The 27,934-nt window shown below is 44.0% G+C and overlaps 1 protein-coding gene and 1 long non-coding RNA gene across 10 annotated transcripts in view; both read left to right on the top strand.

The window, feature by feature from the left end:
* The window catches only part of MARK3 (microtubule affinity regulating kinase 3), a 116,098-nt gene that overhangs the window by 82,625 nt on the left and 5,539 nt on the right, over window positions 1–27,934 (top strand). For 6 of the 9 annotated variants that reach the window (XM_030320071.1, XM_030320068.1, XM_030320069.1 and 3 more), the window contains 9 exons: window positions 3,103–3,159; window positions 5,410–5,646; window positions 5,809–5,928; window positions 6,633–6,732; window positions 7,049–7,161; window positions 7,686–7,839; window positions 12,641–12,858; window positions 14,514–14,614; window positions 23,421–23,678. In XM_030320071.1, the coding sequence (XP_030175931.1) occupies window positions 3,103–3,159; window positions 5,410–5,646; window positions 5,809–5,928; window positions 6,633–6,732; window positions 7,049–7,161; window positions 7,686–7,839; window positions 12,641–12,858; window positions 14,514–14,614; window positions 23,421–23,678 (1,358 nt within the window). The remainder of the gene's footprint in view (window positions 1–3,102; window positions 3,160–5,409; window positions 5,647–5,808; window positions 5,929–6,632; window positions 6,733–7,048; window positions 7,162–7,685; window positions 7,840–12,640; window positions 12,859–14,513; window positions 14,615–23,420; window positions 23,679–27,934) is intronic. The other 3 variants (XM_030320070.1, XM_030320074.1, XM_030320076.1) reach the window with 2 other exon arrangements.
* On the top strand, window positions 26,170–27,784 carry LOC115516904. Its single transcript, XR_003969703.1, has 2 exons — window positions 26,170–26,740; window positions 26,959–27,784. It is a non-coding gene; the product is annotated as an uncharacterized LOC115516904 (long non-coding RNA).

Below are 27,934 nucleotides of genomic sequence, written 5' to 3' on the forward strand. Positions count from 1 at the left end.
TAATTTAAAAGCTTAAATACTGGGGTGCCTGGGTGGCGCAGTCGGTTAAGCGTCCGACTTCAGCCAGGTCACGATCTCGCGGTCCGTGAGTTTGAGCCCCGCATCAGGCTCTGGGCTGATGGCTCAGAGCCTGGAGCCTGTTTCCGATTCTGTGTCTCCGTCTCTCTCTGCCCCTCCCCCGTTCATGCTCTGTCTCTCTCTGTCCCAAAAATAAATAAACGTTGAAAAATAAAAAAAAAATAAATAAAAGCTTAAATACTAATGATACTTTGAATTAAAACCTATTAAATATAAAAATTTGAAACTAACTTTTGGCTATTATTTAACTTCTCATATCGTCAGTGTTTCTAGCTCAAAAATTGGAATTTGTACTTGATGATAAACTTTGAAGTACTTTCCAGTTCTCCTATCATTTTATTCTGTGGTCTGTGGAGGGAAGCTCAAGGTTCTCTTTATTACAAGACAAGCCTGTTTGGCCCTTCCCATAACTGTACTCTTAATTTTTGTAAATTGGCCCCTTAAAAGCCAAGATTTTTTTTTTCTTTCCTCCTAAAACTTCAGTTCCTTCCCACTCAGATGAATCTGTCTAACTTGCACACATTTATGTGAATGTGGTCTGTTGACTGTGAGGAGCGGGCTGCTTAGCGCCAGCCAGCAACAACAGGTTTGAGCCTGACCTTCTCCAAGGAAGCAGCTCGGTGCTTAACCCTGTAACCGCCCCTCACTTCTTACGTCTCTACCCAGCCCCCTGGCGGGGTCTCACTTGTCAGAGGGGCTTGGACATCAACTACCCCAAATCTTGAGGCACTTGCTCAGTTATTTTAAATTTTCTGCAGAAATTCTGAGTTCTTTATTTGAGGAACCTATTAGTTTGTCCAGGAAAGATAGCGTATGTGCCTTTCCTACGAATGACTTGATTTACACTGCTTACAATTTAATGTAATTCTTTCTTCTTGCCTTAGTATTTCCTTAAGACCCCTCACTTAAGCCTGGAAGGATCAAGTGAGATAGTGGTGTTTCCTCCTTGCTCTGATTCGAATAGCCATGCTTTCCAAAAGGTTATAAGCCATCCTTACTTGAATACGTTTTCCTGTTTGTGGCAAAGAAGAAGGTATGCCGTACAAAAAGTACACTCGGTAGGATCATGTTTTGTGTCAGAAATAGGCCTTTCTTTTCACATCCGTTAGCAGGTGATGTCTCCTTCGCCATTCTCCTCCTAGTGACTGCTTGTGTGGTTTTAAGCTTTTGAACAAGAGCTCTGTTGTTTTCAGAGAGAAAGACTAGATTCCCGGCTCCGTCTTCCTTCCTCACCTTCTTCTTAAGGGGTTGGTAACGTTGCTGCCTCTGTTGTCTCCTGTCTGGCTAGAGGCAAATTAGGCTTGTGTTCATATTTCAATCTGGAAAACACACAGATCCTCAGTTTCTGTTTTTGTTTTTTTTTAAAGAAAGAATTGTTTCTAGCTTAAAAGAATGCAAAAAATACCGCAGTGATTTAAAGTTGACCATTTTCAGGCTATTGTGGCTTTAGGGTCACTTGTTCTAAGGTAGGAGAAGTTCTGTGATCTCTTTGAGGAAGGATGGGAGATGGTCAAATCTGGTTCAAAAACAGAGTTTGGAAATAACCTGTAGGGGAATCGCAGTATGGCGGGAGAGGGAAAATCAGATCAGGCAGAAGGAAGGTAAACTCTACCTGTGTTTCAGGCAATAAACGTGTTTGTCTTGGGAAAACAAAGCGATGTCATTTTCTCAGTTTTCATGCAGACAGACTAGAACAAGTGTAAATGCTAATCCAAGGTAACAAGTGTTCTAAACCGTATTTTACCATTAGAAATTTTCTATTCTTTGTTGGTTATAAGTGGATCTGATCTGATCTTGTGACTATTCACTTTATGAAGTATGAAGCTGCTTAGTGAAGCCCTGATTTTGGCATCACCTCACCCTAACCCCAGTCCAGCTTCTCCTTGATGCTTGTTTTGAACCAAAATGCAAATTGATAAAACAGCCTGGGGTGCCTGGCCGGCTCAATCAGTAGAGCATGCGACTCTTCAGTGAGCTCATACCACACACTGGGTGCGGAGCCTCCTTAAAAAACAGCCTCTCTGAATGTTTATGTCCAGTGTAGGTGGGTGTGTGGGGCTTACAACTAAAAGCTGATGATGATCTGGAGAAAGCTTTAGAACCCCAGTTTTGTGTATATGTGGTCATACATAGTTACACAGGCATAATACCAACGAAAAGACTAGAAGCAGATACAGTAAAACAACAAGAGATGTTATCAGTCATGTACTTGTATATACCTTTCTGTATTTCCTAAAATTTCTATAATGAGCATCTAAAACTTTCATATTTAGAAAAGGAGACTTCTTAAAAAGGCGGAAGTGTGAAATTTCAGCAAAATAGTTGTTTAATCAGCAGTACTAATCACAGGAATAATCCAAAGTGGAATAAATGAAAGCATACCATTTGCTGAGTGTGGAAGGGACCCTGACCGATGGAGCACACAACCATTCCATGGTTTGTAGTTCACACGTTACAACATTTGCTCTTCCACTTTGAGGAAGAGGAAACTGATCCTCAGAGAGGTGAAGTAAGTTTTGCTGTCTTTGTACCCGCATCAGCTAAAAGGAAGAGAGTGTTATAAGGAGCAGTCTGACTCGGAAGAGAAGTGATTAACAGAGGAGACCCGACCTGGATGGACGCCTGACCATTGATAGTCTGTAGCTGCCAGTTTGGTTTTGGTTAATTACATGAGTATGGGAAGCTTGCACCCGAGCCATCCGATCCTGGGTCTGGGGACAAAGAGGGTCCTCAAGATCCTGGTGATTTGTTGGACCCTGGCACCATTCCCAAAGAACCGGAATGTCAAGGGGTAGGTCCCAAAGGAGACTTTACAGTTAAAACTAGAGAGCAGCAAAAACATCCTCACCCTTCTCTTCTCACCCTCACCCCTGAATTTCTCCGAATTGGAAAGCTCAAAGCACAAGAAAATTATTTTCAGAGATCCACACATTCAGGTGATCACTAAGTATTTGGCATGTGTGAACATCAACGGAGTCTTTTCTTCTTCATGATGATTAATAACCTTGTGTCTCTCCTGTGCAGATAGTGTCTGCAGTCCAGTACTGCCACCAAAAGCGGATTGTTCACAGAGACCTCAAGGTGAGTTGCGGGGCCCTTAGTCTGTGAGCGTGTACTCTGTCTGCATGCACTCAGTTTTCCTAGCGGTCACAGATTAGACTGTGTTATTAAATAAGAAAAAAATAAATCCTATAATAATTGATCCTTTTAATCAGGTTTTGGTATTAAAAAGAAAGAAGTGGGAAGTTTATTAAAAATATTTTACATTTCAATTAACGTAGCTCATAGCTGGTCTCTGGAGAAAAACCATCATGCTGCCAGACAGCTGGGGGCCTCCGAGACGTGTGCTGTCACGTGGACAGTGCCCTCCGCGCCACCTGGCCCCCTCTGTTTCTCTGGTCAGCATTGTCTTCTGTTAACAGCAGTGCCGTTGGAGACCTGCTGCACCATCCTTCCTTCACCTCTGCCCTCGCTCTTGGCATAGGATAAGGTTTTCTAGTTTCCACCAGGCAGGAACTCCTTTGGTTTCCCAGAGTAAGCTGTACCACATGCTCCCTTCCTGTTGTTACGGTCAGTAGGTTGGCCCTGCAGGCCCTGCCTCTGGGTCCTGGGTCCTGACTCCTGTTTCTTCATCCGCCCTCTCTACCTGCTGGCTCCTCACCAGCAGCCTTTACAAAAACATGCTCAAGTCTGTACCACCTTCCACCAAAACACCTCTTCACCCCACGTCCCCTTCCAGATACCCTCCGTTTTCTCTCTCCGCCTTTGCCACACATCTCCCCAAACGTTGTCCACATTCCTCCCTGTTTCCCCTACCCACCCGTGCTGCTTTCGCACCTGCGCTGGTAGCTGCAGTGGCCACCTGCGTGCTGGCGAGTCCTGGATCCATGCCTGCAGCCAGAGCTGTCTTCTGCAGTCTGGTGCCCAGCTGTCTGACCACACCACCTGCGCCCCTGCTCAGGTCCACAGCCTGCCTTCTTCATTGCTGCCCCAGAATGTTCACCTCTCGTTCTGGTGCTTGTGTCCCTCGGTGCCTCAGTCTCCTTTGCTCTGCTGCCCTCTCGGCCCCCAGGCCCTTTTGCTAAACCTGTCTTGAGCACACTCTTCTCTGTCCCTGTTACCGCTGTTCTCATCTAGACCACCAGCATCTTGTACACTAGCTTCTTGCTTGGTCTTCCCTGCTTCCAATCTTGCTTCTCCCTGTCCTGTCTGTTTTACACATTACAGCCACAGTGGTCTTTTAAGAACACAAATAACACTGTCGCTTTCCTGTTTGAGTGACTCTTTAATGGCTTTCCATTACCATTAGGTTGAAAACTCAAACTTCCTACCAGTCACTCAACTGGCCCTTTGTGATTCAGCCATCGCCATATCCCCTGCACCTCTTTTCCATATACTGTCTTTCAGTTTCTTGAGTAAAACATGGTCTATCTCTCCTCCTGGGTTTTCAGACTGTATTCTGCGGGCCAACACGCCCACTACTATTGACCAAGCCTCCAGGCAGTGGCTTTGATTTCGCCCCTCTAGGAGACCTTTCTGCTCCTTCAGTGCTAGGCCCACAACTCCCCACACCTCCTGTCTTGGCACTCAGGTCAGAGTGTGGCTACTTGACTTTCTGCCTTTCCCCCTCCAACCTATGAGCTCTTTGAGGGCAAGACCCCATCTATCTTATTCATCATTGTACATCCAGACACCATGTCTGTTCCTGGTATGTGATTGGCACGTGGTAAATGTTTGTTGAAATAAATGAAAGTGGCTGGCTCTGTATCTTCTATGAGGCCTAGGTTCTCCCTCCCCAATAATAGCCATTGCACAGCTCTTTGGCAGTTTTTATGAAACATGGTTGTCCACTTAAAACAAGTTTTCATTTTTTAAAAGCTGTTTATCATTATTAATTGAAAAGCTATTTCAAGGGTTGTTTTTTTTTTTTTTTTTTTTTTTATCATGGGCATTGGTTGTTTAAATTATTGCCAGTTAATCTATACCTCATATCTGTTACTGGTTGTTAATGTTCAAAAAAATTAGAAATTCTGGGGCACCTGGCTGGCTTAATCAGTAGAGCATCTGACTCTTGGTCCCAGGGTTGTGAGTTTGAGCCCACATTGGGCGTGGCAATTACTTAAAAAAAAAAAAAAAAAGAATTAGAAATTCTAATTATCTTCAGGGTTGTTTTTTTTTTTTTTTCTCTAGAAAGAATGTTTTCTCATTTTATTCATTAGGATATATTAACTTGATATCATTACAGAAAGCTTTTATGAAATGCCTAATTCTATCGCAGTTCTAATTCTATTTTGGTTAAATTTCATTTTTGTCTTGATGTTTTCCCTCTAGGCCGAAAATCTATTGTTAGATGCTGATATGAACATTAAAATAGCTGACTTTGGTTTTAGCAATGAATTTACTGTTGGCAGTAAACTGGATACGTTTTGTGGCAGTCCTCCATATGCAGCCCCAGAGCTCTTCCAGGGCAAGAAATACGATGGGCCGGAAGTGGACGTGTGGAGCCTGGGTGTCATCCTCTACACTCTTGTCAGCGGGTCGCTCCCCTTTGATGGACAGAACCTAAAGGTATTAGAACCAGTTGCATCCACGTTCTTCAGAATGCAAAAGATTTTATAAAATGATGAGGGCTAATATTATAAGAATCTGTCAGTATCATGGGGTCTTACTGGTTCTTTTTTAACCTAAAAGTTGACTCACTAGTTTTCTTTCCTCCCTCCATCCCCAAAGGAACTGAGAGAAAGAGTATTAAGAGGGAAATACAGAATCCCTTTCTACATGTCCACAGACTGTGAAAACCTTCTCAAACGTTTCCTGGTGCTAAATCCAATAAAACGAGGCACTCTAGAGGTAATTGCATAAGTGCAAAGTAAGTAGCAACTTTGGAGGGTCTTTAAGGTATTTGTAGAACTTTGCTTGGTTTGTATGAGAATACTGCCCTGGGCTTTTAAAGCAGGAATTGAGGCATTAAAACTTTTTTTTTTTTTTTTTTTTTTAGCTTTTTTTAACGTTTATTTATTTTTGAGAGAAAGAGACAGAGTGGGAGAGGGGCAGAGAGAGAGGGAGACACAGAATCTGAAGCAGGCTCCAGGCTCTGAGCTGTCAGCACAGAGCCCCAACATGGGGCTCGAACTCACAAACAGTGGAATCAGATCTGAGCTGAAGTTGGATGCCCAACTGGACTGAGTCACCCAGGTTCCCCAAAACATTTTTTTTAATGTTTATTTATTTATTTTGAGAGTGAGAGAGTGACCACACACACGTGAGCATGCAGGGGATGGGGGGGGGGGGGTGGGCAGAGAATCCCAAGCAGGCTCCATGCTGTCAGCACAGAGCCGGTTGTGAGCCTTGATCTCACAAGACTGTGATATCATGAACTGAGCTGAAAACAAGAGTCGGACGTTCACTGGCTGAGCCACTCAGGCACCCAGAAACATTTTTTTAAAGTTACCTTTTGAGCTGTAATCCATGAAATGTTGAAAATAATTTTTTCTAAATATTGTGGTTATTAGCATGTTTTATTTTATGCTGCTAATGAACAGTTCACCTTTCAGCAAATCATGAAGGACAGGTGGATCAACGCAGGGCACGAAGAAGATGAACTGAAACCATTTGTTGAACCAGAACTGGACATCTCAGACCAGAAGAGAATAGGTAATTACTCTGTGCCTCCATGCTTGTGTGTGTGCAAGTGACATATTTCTGTTTTGACTCGTATGGATACACCTCAGATGTGAACGGTGGGAAGCGAAACATAAGTTATATGAGTCAGCTTATCTGTTTTGTCATATTAGGAACTCACCTGTAGTTTCCTGTGTTATCCCTTAGTTACTCAGAAGTAAACCAACTGCCCATTTAAATTAGAAAATCTATGATGTTTAGAGTCGAGTAAAGGAAATTATTTTAATATCTAACACAGTGATTTCGTATCCAGACAAAACACATCAACTGTATTATGCCCTTCTTTTAGATATTATGGTGGGAATGGGATATTCACAAGAAGAAATTCAAGAATCTCTTAGTAAAATGAAATATGATGAAATCACAGCTACATATTTGTTGTTGGGAAGAAAATCTTCAGAGGTAAGAGTAATTGGAAAAAGCTAATACAACTTTTATGTAAATGATCAGTTTCAAAAGCTCTTTTCTTAGTGTTTATTTTGTTAACATGTATAACATTGGGTATGTAATTTTGAAATTGGCCTGCAAAGGATGAACCTAACTGCTATCACCTTTAGGAGCTCCTGTTTCAACTTTGAGATGGTAACTGTAACATTGGATGTTGTCACAGACATGAACATCATAAGTTAGCCTGTGGTCATTAATGGTGTGGAAGTGATATAAAGTATCAGGTGAAGTAAATAGAGAGTGTTTTACGTTATTTGAAAAAGCCTAAAAAGGTCATAAATACCCGTCCTTTCATGAGCTTTTCAGCAGTCAGAAAAATACGTCTGCCCAAATGTAAGGTTGTCGTTTTTGTACATGGTGCTTCTTCATCTGTGAATGAACTGTTTGTGAGAGGTTTATGTGTTACGAGAAGTTTAGTTTCCTAACGTACCATTTGGGTCCGTGTTGTGGTTTGCTCTGTTCTTCTCATTTTCTCTCAGCTGGATGCTAGTGACTCCAGTTCTAGCAGCAATCTCTCACTTGCTAAGGTTAGGCCAAGCAGTGACCTCAACAACAGCACTGGCCAGTCTCCTCACCACAAGGTGCAGAGAAGTGTTTCTTCCAGCCAGAAGCAGAGGCGATACAGTGACCATGGTAAGTTTGAGACTGTTCCACTGTGTTTTCCTTGAGTCTCCCCTTACACAAGAGGCCTCCTAACATTGGGAAGCATCCTTTTGCTTAAGGCCTGTCAGGGTGGGAAAGTGACTTGATTTCCCTTCAGGACTTTTATTTCCTACCAGTCCTGCCAGTGTTGGCCTGATCATCTCCAGGCTCTGATCTCCTTGGTACATTCAGTCCTCTGGGACTCTCGCTTCAGTCTCTGGTTCTCTGTTCACTCCCCTCCCCATCTCTGCATCAGACTTACTTTCCCGAGCATCATTGTCCAGCACTTTCTGCTGTGATGAAAATGTTCTGGATCGATGGTGTCCAACAGAGTAGCCAGTAGCTACACTTGGCTGTTGGGCACTTGAACCAGGGAAATGGTTTTCAGTTTTGTTTAAGTTAAATTTATGTAGCTACACGTGGCCAGCCATAGAGAATGCATAGTACCCCAATTTTGCCTTACTTGGTTTAAATTTTTGACCTGGGTCATTGTCAGGTGCACTGTGGCCATTGGTGTGTCTGAACACCCTCACTCTTAACATATTCACCATGGAAGTGAATTTTTCATGAGACTCGGGACCCTGAGAGATGTTGGGTACCAAATTTAACAGTTATTCTACCTTCAAGGCAACCCTGTGTTGGAATCCAGACACTCTAGCATGGATGTGTGTTTATTCGCCTGTAACCTGTGAATGTTAATGTTGCAGGTATTTCTTTAATTCCAGCATTTTAAGATCCAGGAACCTAGACCAGTTGGCCTGATCCTAACTTTTAAAAAATACATCCTCGGGGCGCCTGGGTGGCTCAGTCGGTTAAGTGGCCGACTTCGGCTCAGGTCACGATCTCGCGGTCCGTGAGTTCTAGCCCCGTGTTGGGCTCTGTGCTGACAGCTCAGAGCCTGGAGCCTGCTTCAGATTCTGTGTCTCCCTCTCTCTCACCCTCCCCTGTTCATGCTGTGTCTCTCCCTGTGTCAAAAATAAATAAACGTTAAAAAAATTTTTTTTTTTTTTTAAATATAATTAAAAAAAAATTAAAAAAAAATACATCCTCTCGGGACGCCTGAGTGGCTCAGTTGGTTAAGTGACTGACTTCGCCTCAGGTCATAATCTCACAGTTTGTGAGTTCGAGCCCCACGTTGGGCTTTGTGCTGACAGCTCAGAACCCAGAGCCTGTTTCGAATTCTGTGTCTCCTCCTCTCTCTACCCCTCCCCTGCTCACGCTCTGTGTCTGTCTGTCTCTCAATAATAAATAAATGTTAAAAAAAAAAATTATTAAAAAAAAAATTATAAAAATACATCCTCTCATGGACCACCCATTTATTTTTTGTTCAGTTCATTTCCCTTCTCTGGACTTTGTCCGCTTTCATTCTTTCACCTTGAGTTTTGGCTCTTGACGGTGGCACAGAACATTCCCGTGTGGATAGCTTTGGCTTTGTACCAGGAGCGGTGACACTTTGCTCAGTGTCCGTTTCTCTTCCTGTTGATGTGCCGCCTGTCTGTGTGGTCTGGGCTGGTGAAGCACCATGTACTGAAGCTGCCGGTAAACTGTGAGCGTGTCTGCTATTCTAGGACGTAACTGAGAGCTGAGGACCCATTCTGACACTAGGTATTGTGCACATCGCATTCGTAAACCAAGTGTTGATCTGGGTCTCTGTTTCTGTCCATGTTCAGATTAGTTGTTAAGGAGGGATTTTCAGCGCCTCTAGACAACAGGGCATTTAGCAAAATGCCTCCAGATTGCTCTGGACCATCCAGTTTAAAGGGAATTATTCCTAAAGTCTTGGAGGGGAAAAACCTGGTAATAGAGTTTTCTCCTGTCTCTAGTGACGATCTTCATAAGTTAATTCTTCTGTAAGCATATATATTCCATTTGGATTGGTAATGCCTTTCTCGCCCACTTCAGAAAATTTTAGAGCTAAGAAGAGCATTAGACATAGTGTCAGACACTCACCAAACCTCCAATTTTATCAAGAGGGCCCACCACATCTCCCAGGGTTACAAGGATGTGGGAGTACCTGTGGCAGCATGCCCGGACTTCAGGGGCCAGGTCCCGTGGCTCTGCCCACTGACCCACTGATTGCCTCAGGGAGTGCTCTTTGTGTGATGATAACGATCCTTCCTTCTTGGAGCCTCTAATAGCAAAAAGTTCATGAAAGCCACCTCGCTGGCTCCATTAGTGGAGCACGCAGCTCTTAATCTCAGAATTGTGAGTTCGAGCCCCATGTTGGGCACGGAGCCTACTTAAAAAAAAAAAAAAGAAAGAAAAAATAGTACCAAAAAATTTTCATAAAAAGAATATTTCCAGAAATCCAAGTATATATAGAAAGTCACCCAATTCTGTGTTGTTGTTTTTTATTCTTTATGGGGATGAAGATGGCGGTCAGCAAAGGAAAGATTTTGTTATACCTCTGGCTGTGTAGTTTTAAGGGCTAAGAATGAGGTAGATTCCAAATGCAATGTCTAGTAAAGCACACTCACTTGGTACTGAGTAAAGGCAGACAAGCCTACAGCTAACCCCGCTTTCAGCTTGTCCTTCCTCTTCCTTCTCCCCTTGTTTCCTCCTTCCAGATGCCAGCTGTTTATATAGGCCTGGTTCTATGAAAGTATAACTTAACTTTTATCTGTGGTTCTTAATTTGGGTCCCAGGTGTGAACGCCTGGGATGTGTGCACATATTTTTCTAGGAAAGGTGATATTCGTTCGATTTTCAAAGCGTTCTTTGTCTTAGGGGGAAAAAAAAAAAAGTAAAGAATCACTGGCTTATTACTCTGGGGCACTAGGGCAGTTTGGTAGTGATCAGAAAAAAATAAATCCGTATCCATTTCTCACATCTTACACAAGGGTGGGTTCCACTTGGAATGAAGATGGAAATGTGAAAAACATGGAAATAGTCAAAGAAAACACGAGATAATTTGCTTTTCGCGTTGTAACTTGGACTAGTGACGGTCGTTCTGACCGAAACCCCAACGCTAATAGTTATGAAAGAAAAGACATGTTTACCAAGTTTGACTACATAAAAATCACATTTCTCTGTGAGACAGCCCCATCACGGAACACTACTCAGCAATAAAAAGGAACAAAGTATTGATAGGTGCAACCATTTGCATAGATCTCAAAGGAACTACACGGAATGGAAAAAAATCTCAAAAGGTGTTATGAAATTGATTCCATTCATGTAACATTCTGGAAAGGAGAGAATGAGGGATGGAGACCAGACCAGTGATTACCAGGGTTTAGGGAGCTGGAGGCCACGGTGGAGGAGGTGGCTGTGCTGGCAAAGGCAGTCCACACAGTCCTCGGGACAGGACTGCTCTGGCGTGACTGGTGTTGGCCCGGATTTACCAACCAGGTGGTAAATGTGCGTTGGAGCTCAACTTGCCCCGGACGCAAGTGGCTCTGGTGAGACCATGCGGTCTGAGCCAAGTTTCAGAGCAGATCAGCAGTAACCCTGAAAGTGCAGGATGTCCTTAGCTGCCTCATGATTTTGCAAAGAAAGATAAGTGTTAAGGGTAGTATCACGCGTGCTTGGTTAATTCTTTGTCTTATGTGGTAAATTTCCCAAACTGGAAGCTTAGTTTTTTTCCTCCCATAAATAAAAACAAACTTTTGTTTACTTTTAATTCAGTTCCAAATAGATTTACCATTTAGATTTTGTCCAAAAAGTAGTTTTCTTCTACCCCACCCCAACCCCTTTTTAGTACACCTAACATATAAAGTCTCTTCTACTATAAATGATGAGCATTTGGTGCCGTTCTTGAAGATGACCACTGGACAGTATACATAATGAATATATGAGTTATATATGAGTTTGTTCATTTCCAAAATGCTTTGAACTCCAAATTTCCTGTGCTGCCATCAGACTCTCCTGATGCTGTTTTGTAGGATATCGGTTAATTGCCCATCCAGGATGTACCTAGGCACACTCCTCCTGGGGTGGGGTGTGATTGGGAACCTCTGCCGCCTTTCCTCCCTGTCGCTTGCATGAGAAACATGCTTTCCTCTGCCTGTGTCACCTTTCCCTGTCTACTCAAATTCCTGTTTATCTAGAAGATTCCGAATGCTTTACAAAAGATCCAGGATAACACTTCAGAAGTAATGACCCATAAGTCTGTACTGTTCTGTTCCAAAAGGTGAACGCATCTCGTGTACAAAAAAGGATAACTAAGGTTCCCTCAGATGTACCAGGTGAAGTAGTTCACGCTGCCATGATACACATGCACCCGCTTAGTTTGTTTGTTATTTGTACAGTAACACTGTAGAGATTGTTTCAGTGGACAACTCTCCCTGAAGGTATTTCTGAAGCACAAATACTATACAAACTTACTAATAATTTTTTTTTTAATTTTTCAATAGAAAGGGACAAAAGTGAAATTTCAAAGTTGAATTCATTGTATAAGGAAGGACATTATACATGGTGGGAAATCTCTTACAGGATTTTACTGTCTTGTATTTTCTTAGATGATAGCAGTCTTGGGTCATCTTATTAAATACGTTGGTTTTCACAGACTAAAATATAAAACTATATTCTGGCTTTTAAAAAGTAAACTGTTGGGGCGCCTGGGTGGCGCAGTCGGTTAAGCGTCCGACTTCAGCCAGGTCACGATCTCGCGGTCCGTGAGTTCGAGCCCCGCGTCGGGCTCTGGGCTGATGGCTCAGAGCCTGGAGCCTGTTTCCGATTCTGTGTCTCCGTCTCTCTCTGCCCCTCCCCCGTTCATGCTCTGTCTCTCTCTGTCCCAAAAATAAATAAACGTTGAAAAAAAAAAAAAATTTAAAAAGTAAACTGTTTTATTTTAGCTGGACCAGCTATTCCTTCAGTTGTGGCGTATCCAAAAAGGAGTCAGACCAGCACTGCAGATAGTGACCTCAAAGAAGACGGAATTCCTTCCCGGAAAACAAGCGGCAGTGCTGTCGGAGGAAAGGGAACTGCTCCAGCCAGCCCCATGCTTGGGAATGCAAGTAATCCCAATAAGGCTGACATTCCTGAACGCAAGAAAAGCTCTACTGTCCCTAGTGTAAGTATTGTTAAACTGCAGAGCGTTCCTAAGATTGTAGGGTTAGGGTGGTCTAGACATTTTACTCCTGTGTTCTCAACTACCTGCAGTGCTGTCCCCACCGGGCCACCATGCCCAGTCTCCCACCTGTAGAGATCACTTTCAATACCTGTGTTGAAGGGGTTTCTTGCTGCACCCCATCCCACTAGATTGGTGACCCGATCTTTTGTGTCAAGGGCTGTTTCTGGTTATTCCACAAACATCTGAGCTTTAGGTTGTATCAGGTCCTGAGAAATAGAAATGCCTCATAGTCTGAGGAAATAAAACCAAATGATGACAGTGCAGACAAGAAACCGCAGACAGAAGATGCCTAACGGGTCCTGTGCAGGACTCTGGGAGATCTGATTGCCTGAGGGCCAGGGATGTGGGGGCCAAGGATGTGGTGTGCATCTTCAAAGGGCTCTGACAATAAAGAACATTTGACCAAGTCCTTACCTTGTGCCAAGGACTGTGCCAAATGCTTTTGCGTGTGCTAGCTAAATTTTAAGGTAGAAAAAAATGAAGAAAAGTTAGTATTTGCCTAAAATTATATTGCTGATCTGAGTCCATCTCTTAATCCCTATCCTTAACAAATCTCCCCTTTAAATAGGTAGTATTTGTTAAAGTCTGTTCAGTTTCAGGAACTTTTCTGTGAATTGAAATGTGTTCTATCTGACCTAATATAGTAATTCTTATTCTTAGCACTCCTGAAGTAATTCTAGAAAGAATTTGCAGAGAATATACAGTCTGAGGGATATTCTGTGACCACATTTTTTTTTCCTGCAAAGTTAACAGTGACACAGCCCTCCCTCTACCTCAAAAAAAAAAAAAAAAACCCCAGAGTGAGGGACCCACATGGAAGCTCTGCTGCTGCTTTTAGGAGGCTTTTGTATGTGCCGTTCTGGGGATAGGAGCTCATGACAGAGGTCAAAGGGTTTTGTCTGCTCCATCCTCTGACCTTGCGTTCTATCAGAGTAAACCCTGTGTGAAAGGGTTTTTTGTTTTTGTTTTTGTTTGTTTTTTAATAACGTTTATTTTGAGAGAGAGCAAGAGAGCACGCGCGAGCCTGTGAGCAGGGGAGGGGCAGAGAGAGGGAGAAAGAGAATCTCAAACAGACTCCACAATCACTGTCCGTGCGGAACCCACTGTGGGGCCAGAACTCATGAACTGTGAGATCATGACCTGAGCCGAAATCCAGAGTCGGTTCCTTAACTGAGCTGCCCAGGCATCCTGTAAAAGGTTTTTTATTGGCTTTCTAATTCCATAAAATTGGTTTGTCATGTCATAGCCCTACAATTTAAATTCAGTCTCCAGTGGCACCTAGGTGGCTCTGTCAGTTAAGTGTCCAAACTTCGGCTCAGGTCATGATCTCATGGTCCCTGGGTTCAAGCCCCGTGTCAGGCTCTGTGCTGACAGCTCGGAGCCTGGAGCCTGCTCCGGATTCTGTGTCTCCCTCTCTCCCTGCCCCTCCCCCATTCATGTGCACACACGTGCTCTTTCTCAAAAATAAATAAACATTACAAATAAATTTAAAAATAAGGATTAAGTTGTGTGTATTTAGGTAAGAATTTTTTTCTCATTGTACTATACCTATTTCTAAATGGTTTAAAACAAAAATGGGCCCCCCTTTTTTATAGAGTAATACAGCAGCTGGTGGAATGACACGGCGCAATACTTACGTCTGCAGTGAAAGAACTACAGCCGACAGACATTCAATAATTCAGAATGGGAAAGAAAGGTACGAAATTTTACCTGTTTGCAAGAAAATTTGTTTTTCGCAAAAGAAATGGAAGTTACTTCTTAGTTTTTAGAATCAAAATTCAGATGATAATCGTGAAGTGTTCTTCACGGTAAGTTAAATTTAAGTGCAGATTTTTTAGTGAGATACTAGACTTCCAAATTCCTCTTACTGTCCAGAGCCTGTCCTCCTGGCAGTCTGCGTGTGATGGTTGAAAGGGTTGGGTTAAACCAGAGAGCTTTCCCACAGGACACAGATCTGAAGCGGTGGTGTCATTCCAGAATAGCAAATAGGGAAATGTGTATTATGCTGTGTACAGTAATAACTTGAACAAAGGGTAGAGCGGGGAGGGATAAGGACCTGAGGTGCAGGGGGCCGTGCCTCTAGAGGACAGTGGGAGGTAGGGTGAGTGAGCCTCAGTAACAGGCCAGCAGAGGAGCCAAGGGGACAAGCAGTAACACAGTCTCCACCTTGGACACACTTGAGAACCCCAGGAAGATGTAGAGAGTAGTCTTCTGGATGATTTTCATTTTAATCTGGCAGGGAAGCAGGCACACATACGGTAAGTACAGTTTAAAATACAAATAAAGTAATATGTCAATAAGGAGAGAATTATATCATGCAAACAACTTTGTTAGGGGTACCAAATAAGAAATAAGGTGGGGGGGTGGGGGCACCTGGCTGGCCATTTAGTGGAGCATGTGACTCTTGATCTCAAGGTTGTAAATTCAAGCCCCATGTTGGGCATAGAGATTACCTAAAAATAATAAAAAAGTCTTGGGGCACCTGGGTGACTCAGTCAGTTAAGCGTCTGGCTCTTGATTCTGGCTCAGGTCATGATCTCACTGTTTATGAGCTCTACGCTGACAATGTGGAGCCTGCTTGGAATTCTCTCTCCCTCCCTTTCTGCCCCTCTCCCGCATGCAGGCGTGCACGCTCTCTCTTACTCTCTCTCTCAAAATAAATATATATGTGTAAAAAAAAAAATGTTTACTAAAAAAATAATAAAAATTTTAAAAAGAAAAAAGCTGAGTGGGATTAAGTAGGTCCAAAGACCATAGTTTGTGGGGAGAGAAAAAAGAGAAGTTGAGATTGGTGGAGTAAATGTATTCTGTATGGACAAATTTCTCAGGCAGGCATGGATTTTCCTTCTTCCTTTTGGTAAGAATAGTGTATAAATTAAATTCAAAGGGTGAGATAAAGCTACAGCAACCAGTTAAAGTTCTGTGGTAGAAATCCATAAAGTAATTCCTGCCATCTTTAATTGTCCCTTGACCCCCTAACTTGAACATTGTCTGGTCTCGTCACTTGTCCCATGTGTGGCATCAAAATGGTTTCTTTTTTTCTGACATTTACTCTCTGATACTGCATTGTATGGTTTCTGTTCGTTTAGATCTCACTAGTCAAATGTTTGATCACTAACTTCTGTGACAGCCTGAACAAAAATTCTTCTTTCCTTTTTCATCCTTAAAACCAGACTGTTTATAACTTCTCTCTTCCATACACCACTGAACTCTGAATTTGACATGAAGGTAAAAGCTTATTGTGGAAGATTATGTTGATTTTTCAGAGCATTTTTAGAAATATTTACATTCTAGTGCTCTCTTGTCTGATTCCTATTTGTGTGCTTGTTTTAACACCTTTTCTTTATGATTAAAATCTATTAATAACTTGAGTATATTATAGTAGCTGTGCTAGATAGCTTACAAATATGATTGGTATATTTATTTTCTAATAGTATAGTTTATTCTCTAGTAAAGTTTCTTTTATTAGTTACATTCTAGTTCAAGAGGATATCAGTAGGAGACTTAATTAGGAGTTTCTAATATAAATGTTGCTTCATGATTCTTCTTTCTTTTGGAAATTCTTCTAAGTTGTTCAGCTCTTCTGTCAGATGCCTTTTGAACTTTGAAAGTACAATTCTCAGGGCGCCTGGGTGGCTCAGTTGGTTTAGGGTCTGACTTTGGCTCAGGTCATGATCTCACAGCTCATGGGTTCGAGCCCCGCGTTGGGCTCTGTGCTGACAGCTCAGAGCCTGGAGCCTGCTCCGGATTCTGTGTCTCCCTCCGTCTCTGTCCCCCACCTCCTGCTCACACTTCCTCTCTCTCTGTCTCTCAAAAATGAATAAAGGTTAAAAAAAATTTTTGTTTTGAAAGTACAATTCTCTGAAGTTCAGGGTCAGACTTTTTTTTTTTTTTAATGTTTATTTTTGAGAGAGAGAAAGAGAGACAGAGTGCAAACAAGGAAGGGACAGAGAGAGAGGGAGACACAGAGTCCTAAGCAGCCTCCAGGCTCCGAGCTGTCAGCACAGAGCCTGACATGGGGCTCGAACCCACAAACCGTGAGATCATGACCTGAGCTGAAGTCTGTCGCTTAACTGACTGAGCCCCCAGGTGCCCCTCAGGGTCAAACTTTTTTTTTTTTTTTTTTCCAACGTTTATTTATTTTTGGGACAGAGAGAGACAGAGCATGAACGGGGGAGGGGCAGAGAGAGAGGGAGACACAGAATCGGAAGCAGGCTCCAGGCTCTGAGCCGTCAGCCCAGAGCCTGACGCGGGGCTCGAACTCACAGACCGCGAGATCGTGACCTGGCTGAAGTCGGACGCTTAACCGACTGCGCCACCCAGGCGCCCCGTGGGTCAAACTTTTTAAAAAGGCCGTTAAGGATGAAGATCTACTCTCTGCTACCCGGCTTGTGTTTGTGTGTGTGCACATGCTCTTCTAACCCTTCCTTCCTGCAGTTATCCAATTCACTCTTTGGAAAGAGTTTGAAGAATTCTCTGATTTTTTTGGAGTCATTACCCTTGTGTCCTCCCTGCCCACACCTTCCCTATTGAGCTGACTCCTCCTTATCCCAACCTAGGCCTCACCGCTTTCATTAGCTTCAGTCACTTAAACGCTTTGCTTTTGAAAATGTTGTTTCTGTCTTTAGCCAAACAGAGCCTCAGTGCCAAACCACACAAGATTGGGCCCTTAATTTTTATAATCTCTAGATTTTCTTTTTCTATCATACAAGTTAATGGAAGAACTGTGGAAAATTATTGGAGGGCGTGAATGCCAAGTAGTCATATTTTTTACTCTCAGAGCACGAAATGTGACTTTTTTCACCTGTGAAATAGATGCTGAAAGATAAATTCGATGCACTGGACCTTCTCCGTGCACAGATGACTTCTTAGGGAAATTACTGCTTTCTTCTCTCTCATATGGATCTCTTACTTTTTAAATACTGGTAAGCTGCAGATGCCGGGGTCCATGTTAACTTGTGAAAGGACATTCGTTTAATGTTTAACCGTAAATATATGGGATTTTTTTTTCGTTTGTGTGTGTATGTGTGTGTGTATGTTTTACAGAATTCCAGTATGAGCATGATCATGCTAGTGAAAACTATGCATGTTTACAACCAAAGGCTGTACGTGCCCCAAACAAGCTGGTTTTCAGCTGTCTTCAGAATCCTGCTGTGAGCAGTGAGCACGAGATGAGGTTTTCAAGCCTCGCCACCGGCCATGTGATCATTTTTTTCATTTTAAAATTAATTTTATGCGTTGATTCTTACTAGTGCTGTTTATCAGCCTCACTGTATGAAAAATAATGCTAATCAGTGTTGTTTAAGGGACAGAAGTTACAAGTTTTGGCAAACTGTTGCTTTGGCTTGAGCACATGTGAGTAGTTTTCTAAGGAAGACTGTTGTTTTGACACCAGGCATGCTGAAGTCCAGCTTATTTTCTGCTACATGTTCTGGTATAATTATTCTACCTTCTTTTGATGGCACACTCTGAAGATGGCCCAATTTCAAATTGACTAACAGTCAGTATAAAGTAGGCATGAGAAAGTGTAATTACATCTTCAGTTGTAAGATTCTGTCAGAATCACGTAGGTTTTTATAATGAGTCTTAAACCACTGAGCACAGGCACTGACACATAATGCTTAACAAAAAACCAGCTTATCGAAGTGCTGGTAATAAACCATTCTGATGGGAATGTAAAAATTTTCCGAGTTTACACTGACTTTTTGACTTAATAATTTTGCTAACTGACACAAATAACATGGACTCTGCCCTGCTTTTTCATATGCTTCTAGATAGTTACAGAAGACTGTTTAAAAAAAAGACTGTTGCAAATGTATTCATTTGAATACCCCCGAAGAAGGAGTGTGATATGGTTATAATAAAGCACAACAGAACAGAATCTTTTTTTAAGTTTATTTATTTTTAGAGAGCATGCAAGTTGGGGAGGGGCAGAGAGAAAGAGAGAATCCCAAGCAGACTCCACCCTACTAGCACAGCACAGAACCCGACGTTGGGGCTCAAACTCATAAACCATGAGATCATGACCTGGGCTGAAATCAGACACTCAACTGACTGAGCTACCCAGGCGCCCCAACAGAATCTTTTCAAATAAATTTTAGGCATTTGATATTCTAGATAAGATTTTATAAGTGTAAAATGGCTCTATTATTTTATCCATTTGTCATGCATCAAGGCACAGGGATTGAGCAGAGAAAGTGTGATCACAGTTCACACATGTATCTTTACTTTTAATTTTGCTTTTTCCCAGTCACTGAGTATAGTTTGAATCAGCACCCCGGAACATTTCATGTCAGAACGTTCTGCTGTGGGAGAGATGTCCCGTCAAATTGAAAATACCTGTCCTTGCGGAGCCTGGGTGGCTCAGTTGGTTAAGCATCCAGCTCTTGGTCTCGGCTCAAGTCATGATCTCAAAATTCGTGGGGTCGAGCCCCATGTTGGGCTCCACGCTGACAGCACAGAGCCTGCTTGGGATTCTCTCTCTCTTGTCTTTCCCCTGCTTGTATGTGTGTGTTTTCCCTCTCTCTCAAAATAAATAAACATTTGAAAAAGTAGAAAATACCTGTCCTTTAGTCACCGTAAGTGGATTAGAATTTTAGAAAAAAGATAGTCAGACATAAGTACAAAGCAGTTAGGATTAAGTTTCTAAAATAATTCATTTAATTGCATTTAGGATTATTGTGTCAAAAAACTTAATAATTTATAATGAAAATATCAATTTACACTTCCTTTTTAGGAAGGTCTCTGAGAAGGGTCAGTTTCTTTGCTGTCAAGTGTGTGTCCGGTCTTGCTATGCTTCTGTGCCCTGTGGATCTTGCCTGTGCTGGGCAGCCTACAAGCAGCGTGTCTCAGGAGGAGTAGATCAAGCGTCTTCTGCTCTATATGCTGACGAAAAGCCCTTGCCTTCTTCTGAGTCTGTGGGATCTTTTGTATTCTCCAGGGAAGGAAACAGATAACCCTGTCTTCCCTTCTTCCCTTGCTTTTAATGCACCCGTTGATCCCAGCTTCTAATGTGGGCAAGAGAATGTCAGCAGCTGGTCAGAGGCATCAAGCATATTGACCCTTGACCTGCCCTAAGCAGGTAATAGAGCACAAAAGACAGTCATATTAGCTGTGATGTAACTTCTTAAAAAATTATGTATTTGCATATATGTATGTATGTCTATGTATAAGAAACTAGCAAGCCTTTCTTCAGATAGTTGAATCATTCCTTGTTCTACTCTTTCTCCTTACTTCTCACTACTGCACTTGACTAGTCTTTAAACAGAGTTGAAGGGACAGCTGGGTGGCTCAGTCGGTTGAGCGACTTCAGCTCAGATCATGGTCTCGCAGTTTGTGAGTTCAAGCCCCACATGGGGCTCGTTGCTGTCAGCCCATCAGTGCAGAGCCCGCTTCATATTCTTCTGTCTCCTTTCTGCCCCCTCCCCCACTTGTACTCTCCAAAAAATAAATATTAAAAAAAAAAAAAAAAGAGTTGAATCATTTAGGACTCTGTGCTGCATCACAGGAACCCAGTCCAAACAAGCTTAAATTCAAAAGGGCATATTTGATTTCCTAGAACTAAAAATGTCTAGGAATAGAGTCAGGGTCCATCTCCTACTTCTGCTTCCTCTGTAGTGGTTCCCCTGTTGGGCTCACAGCATCAGACTTGGCATCTTCCCATACTCAGCTCTGCTCAGACAGAAGCCCTGCAGCTGTCTCTGGGTCTGTGTTGGTCTGGCTTTGGCCATGTGCCTGTCTCTAAGTCTGTCACTGACCAGGGTGGCTGGGAAACCCTGGGGTGGAGTCATTGACATCCAGAGCCTAGGAACTTGCTTCCCTAATAGCAGAATTCAAGTGTCGTTGCCACAGGATAAAAAGTAGGTGCTGAGTGGCAAAAACACAAAACTGAATCTCTTTTTATCTTTATAAGGTACTCATTTTCAGTTCTTGGACTATATTAGAGCCATTCTCCCAAGTCAGAAGACAGAATTCTCAAACAGAAATGCAGGGACACACAAATCTTGAGCAATTTATTATAAAGTGCCCATCCTCCCCCCAGTGTCAGGACTGTGAGAACTCCAGTTCGTTAACTTCTCGGGAGAGCATTCATTGAGCACCATGCTTCCAGGACACTCTATCAGGGAAAGGTCACTGGGGTAGCACAGGGTGCCAGGGGCACATACTCAGTACAAAATGGGAATGATAAACTCCTGATGGGAGAGGATGACTTCATGGAGAGGGTGACCTCTGGGTTGAATTTTGATGAAAATAGGTGCCTGCACTCCAGGCACAGAGAATAGTTCCTGTGAAAGTTATTTGACCTGATGCATGACCAAGGGATTGCACATCATTAGGAGCTCCAGAAAGTCAAGTCCCAGAGGTGACAGTAGAAGGTAGAACCTGGAGATACAGCTTGGCGCCGCTGGGCTGTGGGTACCTGAGGGTGTGACCGGGATGCCAGGGTGAGGAATTTGAAGTCTGTCCTGAAGATGCAGCATGCTTTTGAAAGGCTGTAAGTTGATGAGTGACAAGGTCAGGTTTGCATCTTGGGACGTTCATGGCTATATGTTGGACAGGTTGGGAAGTGTGTAGCCAAGACAGGCACTGAGGTATAGGTCCGTGTGGGAGAGAAGGGGAGAGGTGCAGAGACCCTGGGGTAGAGGTGGGGGCGTATATGCAGACTGACACACGGGGTCTGAGTCCTGAGTCCCCGGCTCTCCTCCAAGGAGAGAAACTGCCTCTTCGGAGCTCCAAGGGCAAGATGACTTGAGCTGGAATTAAAGCAGAGTGGCCAGGGCGCGGCTCGTCTCTCCGTGCCGGGGAGAAGCTGCAGGCATCCAGCCATGTCCATCATTCTTTTTCTCTGTCTGCAAACAGTTAATTTACTCTTAATAGTTTTCCTGCCTTGAAAAAAGGGGTTCTGTTGACCCCTTAAGAATTTTGACTGTTGTTTATAAAGAAGGGGATGTCCTTTGCGTAGGAAGATTCTCATCTATCTTGAAACAGCATAGGACACTTTGATAAATAGCAACTAATTACTATATGTGTCATTTTACTAGTCCATTTAAAATATGTCTGTGTGTTTGGAGAACAGGCCGAAAGCAAGGTGTGCTCATATTATAGATTCACTCAACCAGTTCAGTTTGAATGGAGACATCTCTTTTAGGAAAGGCTTTATTTTGTACACAGCTCAGAAAATGTTGCCCCCTCACCTAAATATTCAAACAAGTAAGATGTCATCCCCCCCCCCCCCCCGCCCTTAAAGCTAATATAGCTTGGGGCGCATGTGTGGCTCAGTCAGTTAAGTGTCAGACTTCAGCTCAGGTCATGATCTCACAATTTGTGAGTTTGAGCCCCACATCGGGCTGTGTGCTGATAGCTCAGAGCCTGGAACCTGCTTCGGATTCTGTGTCTCCTCTCTGCCTCTCTCTCTCTCTCTCTCTCTCTCTCTCTCTCTCTCTCTCTCTCAAAAATAAACAAACACTTTTTTAAAAGGCTAATAAATCTTTTACTTTATTTGCGGGGGTGTGGGGTGGGGTGGGGAAAGGCAGCTACAGGTCAGTAATTGCTACAGAATCCCCAAAACAAGGTTAAGAGGAAGGTGTGTGCTTTAAATAGCAGATAACTTTTTCTGTCACTGTGCCATCATATTGTTGTTTCTGCCTCTGCCTGATCCCAACCCCCCTCCCAGCCTGACAGAAGTGTTCGCTTCTGCAGCTAGCCCTGCCTCAGTGGGTGAGACATCAGGTCGATGTCCATGCCAGCCTATGGGCACCCCTCCGATGATGGTACCTCCAATAGACAGTGAAGGAGGGAAATGTGAGGCTGTGTAAGAAAAGTGCACATTCCTTGTGAAACTGATGTGTACCCACCGCTGCTTCATTCTGTGCTATGGATTTTATAGTCCGCGATGTGTTACTATCTATCGTCCACAGGTGTTCTTCCTGTGTGTGGTTTTAGTTAAGCACATCCTGTCTCACGGTGTCCTTGGTCGTCTGTGCCTTTGCATACTACAGAAGGCGTAAGAAATCCCCCTCCTCTTCACAGTGCTCTTAGCATGTGGAATTTCACAGGAAACATGCCATTTGTATGTCTCTAAAACTTTTTAGTTGCCTGTTCATTTCATGTTTCTTTCTTTCACAGGGGCAGGGTTCTTGCACATAAGCACTTTGAGGAGGGAAGCAAAGGGAAAGAGCTTGAGTTAGCCATTCTGTGTCCTAGAATTTCCCTGCATTAATCTTGTCCTTGAAAATATGTACGACCTATTCCCTTAAACCCCACGAGGCTCTGTCTCATTATATACCATCTATTTGATACCCTTTCCTATTTAACTTGCCTTTTGGTCCTGAGTTCTATAAAATACTGCCTTGGGTCTAGATTTATCAGAACTGATTTTGTCCACTGAGGACAAAAGGTGTCTTTTGGGATCGTGGATTGTCGTGCGCCATGTTTGCCACACAGCTGGGCTTTTGCCAACCACGTGACAGTGAGAGTGAGTCTGTTCTGTTCTGCCCTACTAGCACTATTCCTGATCCGAGGACTCCCGTTGCTTCAACGCACAGTGTCAGCAGCGCAGCCACCCCAGACCGGCTCCGCTTCCCGCGGGGCACCGCCAGCCGCAGCACTTTCCACGGGCAGCCCCGGGAGCGGCGGACTGCCACGTATAACGGCCCACCTGCCTCGCCCAGCCTGTCCCACGAAGCCACACCACTGTCGCAGACTCGAAGCCGAGGCTCCACTAATCTTTTTAGTAAATTAACTTCAAAACTCACAAGGAGGTAAGTGCCAGGTGGTGCTGGTTGTTTGCAGCCAATGTAAGAGCAAAAGGAGAAACGTCGTCTCTGTCGTGTGACGCGGCTGCCCAGATACTTTCCACTTTGTCTTTAGCTCGTGTTTTTCTGGTTTATATATAGAACTTTATACTTTAAAACCTTTTAGAATAGGAATTACAGAGCTCAGAGTCTTCCCGACATCAGAAGTCCCTCTAGCACTTGGGAGGTTGTCGTTCTCTTTAATTACTGTTCTTTTGATCACACATCTGCCCACATGCATGGTTACTGCAGCTTAGTGCAAGCTGGCACTTCGGAAGCCGTCCCCGAGGAAGACAGTGTGCGGTGCGGCCAGCCTGGACGCAGAGGAGAGAGACCTCTCTTCTCTCATGTCGTGCCAGCATCTCTGAGGAGCACTAAGTTTCTTAGGGTCTAAATCTTAAAAACTGTTCTCTCTTGGTCTCAGTAAGTTATAGTAAGAACAAAGTAACTTGTTTAAACGGTACAGTTTGGCGGATAAAATTCCTGATTTATTCTCACCAAGATATAGTAAATCTGTTTGTGTATAAAATCCTTCATGTGATACTTTTTCCCTTGAGGTATTTTGAACTTTATTTCCATAACCTCATCTGGAGGCTGCAAAGGCCTAGAATCACTAATGGCTATGAGAGGAGGAAGTGCCCCTTTGCACCATAAACACATAGGCCGAGGCACCGCCAGCTGGGCCCACACTCAGGAGACTGAGGGCCCCTGCACTTTCAGGACTCCCAGGAGAGATTTCTTCGACACTGAGCTTCACCGAGGATTAGTACGTCCAAGGCATCCTGCCGCTTTGCCCGCTGCAGACCCTCTTTTCATCTGTATTTTACTCAGAACAACAGTGGGGTCTTCTCCAAGCCTGAACTAGCTGGCGCCCCCTGTGGCTCACCAGCTGCCTGCTGTGTTTCCTTCCATTTTTGGAATTTAACCTGTAAGCCAAATACCGCATTTTCAGTCTCCTTAATTCGTCCAGTATTTTTATGTTCTTTTAGTATTTTTAGTCTTTCTCCAGGTACTCTGCTTATTGTCAGGACATGGCTACCAAGTTAGGAGGACTTCTGCTGTCTCTTATCATTGGCTGGAGGCCAGATAGGTGCCAGAAGTTACAGCGGCCTCTTGTTCTCTTCTCGGCTCCTTTGCTGAGACCCCCTTTTCCAAACTGGGCAGAGTGGTCTAAAGGACTTTGCCAAGTTTGGGGCACCCACTCGTGACCAGTAAAAGAAGCAGGGAGCTCAATCCAGGAAGAGTCTGCTGACCCCAGAATAATTCATTCCTTGTTTTTAGGATCATCCCATGGCCTGTCCCAGGCCTCCCTGTCCCCTAGTTGCTTCATTATGGACTAGGCTGAAATGGAATCTGTTTCCAAAACTTGGGTGGTAGGAGACGGAGCCTGGTGTCATTCACCTGGCTGTTTGCCTTCCCGACTGAGCTTCATGTCGACAGGTATTTTGCCCTGTAAGAGCCCTGAGTGCAGAGGGGATATGCATCAGTCAGGTCTGTCTGAGATCTAGTTACAGGTCAGCTAGTTCTGTGTCTTTACACTTTGGTCTATGATGGGCTCTTTAGGTAAAACGTCATATGTCAGGGGCTCCTGGCTGGCTCAGTCAGTAGAGCACGAGACTGTAATTTTTTTTTTAACGTTTATTTATTTTTGAGACAGAGACAGAGCATGAACAGGGGAGGAGTAGAGAGAGAGGGAGACACAGAATCTGAAGCAGGCTCCAGGCTCTGAGCCGTCAGCCCAGAGCCCGACACGGGGCTCGAATTCACAGACTCTGAGATCGTGACCTGAGTTGAAGTCGGACACTTAACCGACTGAGCCACCCAGGCACTCCAGTGGAGCATGAGACTCTTGATCTTGGGGATGTGAGTTCAAGCCCCACGTTAGGTGAAGGAATTACTTAGAAATAAAATCTGGGGGATGGCGGGGCACCTGGGTGGCTCAGTCAGTTAAGCATCCAACTCTTGATCTCACCTCAGGTCATGATCTCATGGTTTGTGAGTTCGAGCCCCGCATCAGTCTCTGTGCTGACAGCATGGAGCCTGCTTGGTATTCTCTGTCCCCCTTTCTCTCGGCCCCTCCCCTCTCATGCTCGCTCTCTCTCTTTCTCTCTCTCTCTCTCAAAATAAATACATAAATAAACTTAAAAAAAATATCTTGGGGCACCTGAGTGGCTCAGTCAGTTAAGTGTCTGACTTTGGCTCAGGTCATGATCTCACAGTTCACGGGTTCAAGCCCCACATCAGTGTCTGTACTGACAGCTCGGAGCCTGGAGCCTGCTTCGGATTTTGTGTCTCCCTCTCTCTCTCTGCCCCTCCCTGCTGACACTGTCTGTCTGTCTGTATCTCTCTCTCTCTCTCTCTCTCTCTCTCTCTCTCAATCTCTCTCTCTCTCCTTCAAAAATAAACATTAAAAAAAAACAGATTTTATTTTTAAGTAATCTCTACCGCCAATGTGGGGCTCAAACTCAACAACCCCAAGATCAGCAGTCACGTGCTCTTCCTACTGAGCCAGCTGGGCACCCCTGATTGCTGCCTCTGTGCTGTATTTTTCCTGTGTGCTAAGTTAAGGTAGATAAGCGTCCTTAGATGTATAGAGCTATACTTGTTTCTCATTGATAAACATGCACGTGTCACATACGTACAAACACATTCTCACATACTCACGTAATCTCCACTGTCCACCTTGTGTAGTAGATACTCTTACTGTTGTGTAGAACAAGCTGGAAATGAGATTCAGAGAGTTTAAGGCACATGTTGAAGATTCTACAGCCAAAAAATGCTGAGCCAGAAAGGTGCCTCCAGAAGAGGCCCTCCAGGACACACTGTGTGTGCTGCCCTGCAGAGCAGAACGGTCAAGGATAGTGTAGGCTGGAATCCTTGTCCCTCATTCTCTAATTTAGTGTATTTCATGCATGTCAATTAAAATTGGAGACAGATTTCTTGGTTTAATTAAAAAAAAAAAAAAAGTCTCAGGGGTCATCTTACTTTACATTTTCAGGCAATTTCCACCCCTAAAGATTTACAGAAAGGTAGTCTTCTGGGGGCGCCTGGGTGGCGCAGTCGGTTAAGCGTCCGACTTCAGCCAGGTCACGATCTCGCGGTCTGTGAGTTCGAGCCCCGCGTCGGGCTCTGGGCTGATGGCTCAGAGCCTGGAGCCTGTTTCCGATGCTGTGTCTCCCTCTCTCTCTGCCCCTTCCCCGTTCATGCTCTGTCTCTCTCTGTCCCAAAAATAAATAAACGTTGAAAGGTAGTCTTCTGTTTGTTAAAGTTTGCAAACTGAGGTCTGTAGTCTTCCCTGGTTACTGTACTTTAGCGGTGGTCCGTTTCTTCTTGCTGCTGCTGTCAGCGTCGGCTGCTTATCCTGCCCTGACAATAAATGGCTAAGATCAGAGTCCTGGTGCCCAAAAGAGGCTCAGGTGTTCTCACTCAGGTGCTGCGTCGGAGACCTGCTCAGATCTGGTGGGAGGAGATCCTCCGCCAGGAAGCCTGTGTTCTCTTGGCTCTGACTCTGCCCTGGGTACGTGTGGCTTTGGAGAGCTGTGTGCTCTCCAACCTCGGAAGCCATTTGTAGTCAGAAGGAGCAAGGCTTCTCTCTCCTGGGGCCAGGCCTGGCCTGCTTAGGGTTCTCAGGGTCACTCCTACCCTATAGGCAGAACAGCCCAGGCATGATGTAGGTGCCTCTGTGTGCCTTGCGCTGGTCCGCGGGGCCTGGCAGGAGTAGAGAGCCTCAGTCCCGCTGCTCCTCCTCTTTATACCTCAGGGATTCGTGGCTGAAAAAGCGAGGAAAAGCAGTTGGGTGCTTGACCAATAACCCTGACCTTTCTCAGGCAGAAAATTGGGAAGTGAAAATACCGAAAGGCCTTTTAATCAATTTTCAACTAAAATAATCTTTTGAATAATCCTGCCTTATTAGGTAGTGCTTAATTATTTACAAAATCCTGTCACATGCATGATCTTCTCTGCTGCATATGACCCCTCTGTGGACCACTTCTGATCTGATTATGAAGTGGTTGGCTGTTACCTACAGTCGTTAGCTGTTTTTTAATTGGGCAGCATCTGAAGCAATGTCAAAGTTACCAGAATTAGAAAAACCGACCCACGGAATTCGTTACTTCATTCACTCAGACTGAATTCTGTGTTCAGTCACAGAACTGGGAAGTTTCAGAAATGGTTTGACAAGGCCAGCCTGCGCTCGCCCAGGAATGCTGACCACATGATCGTAC

This window comes from Lynx canadensis, chromosome B3 (assembly GCF_007474595.2).
Source record: "Lynx canadensis isolate LIC74 chromosome B3, mLynCan4.pri.v2, whole genome shotgun sequence".
NCBI lineage: Eukaryota > Metazoa > Chordata > Mammalia > Carnivora > Felidae > Lynx > Lynx canadensis.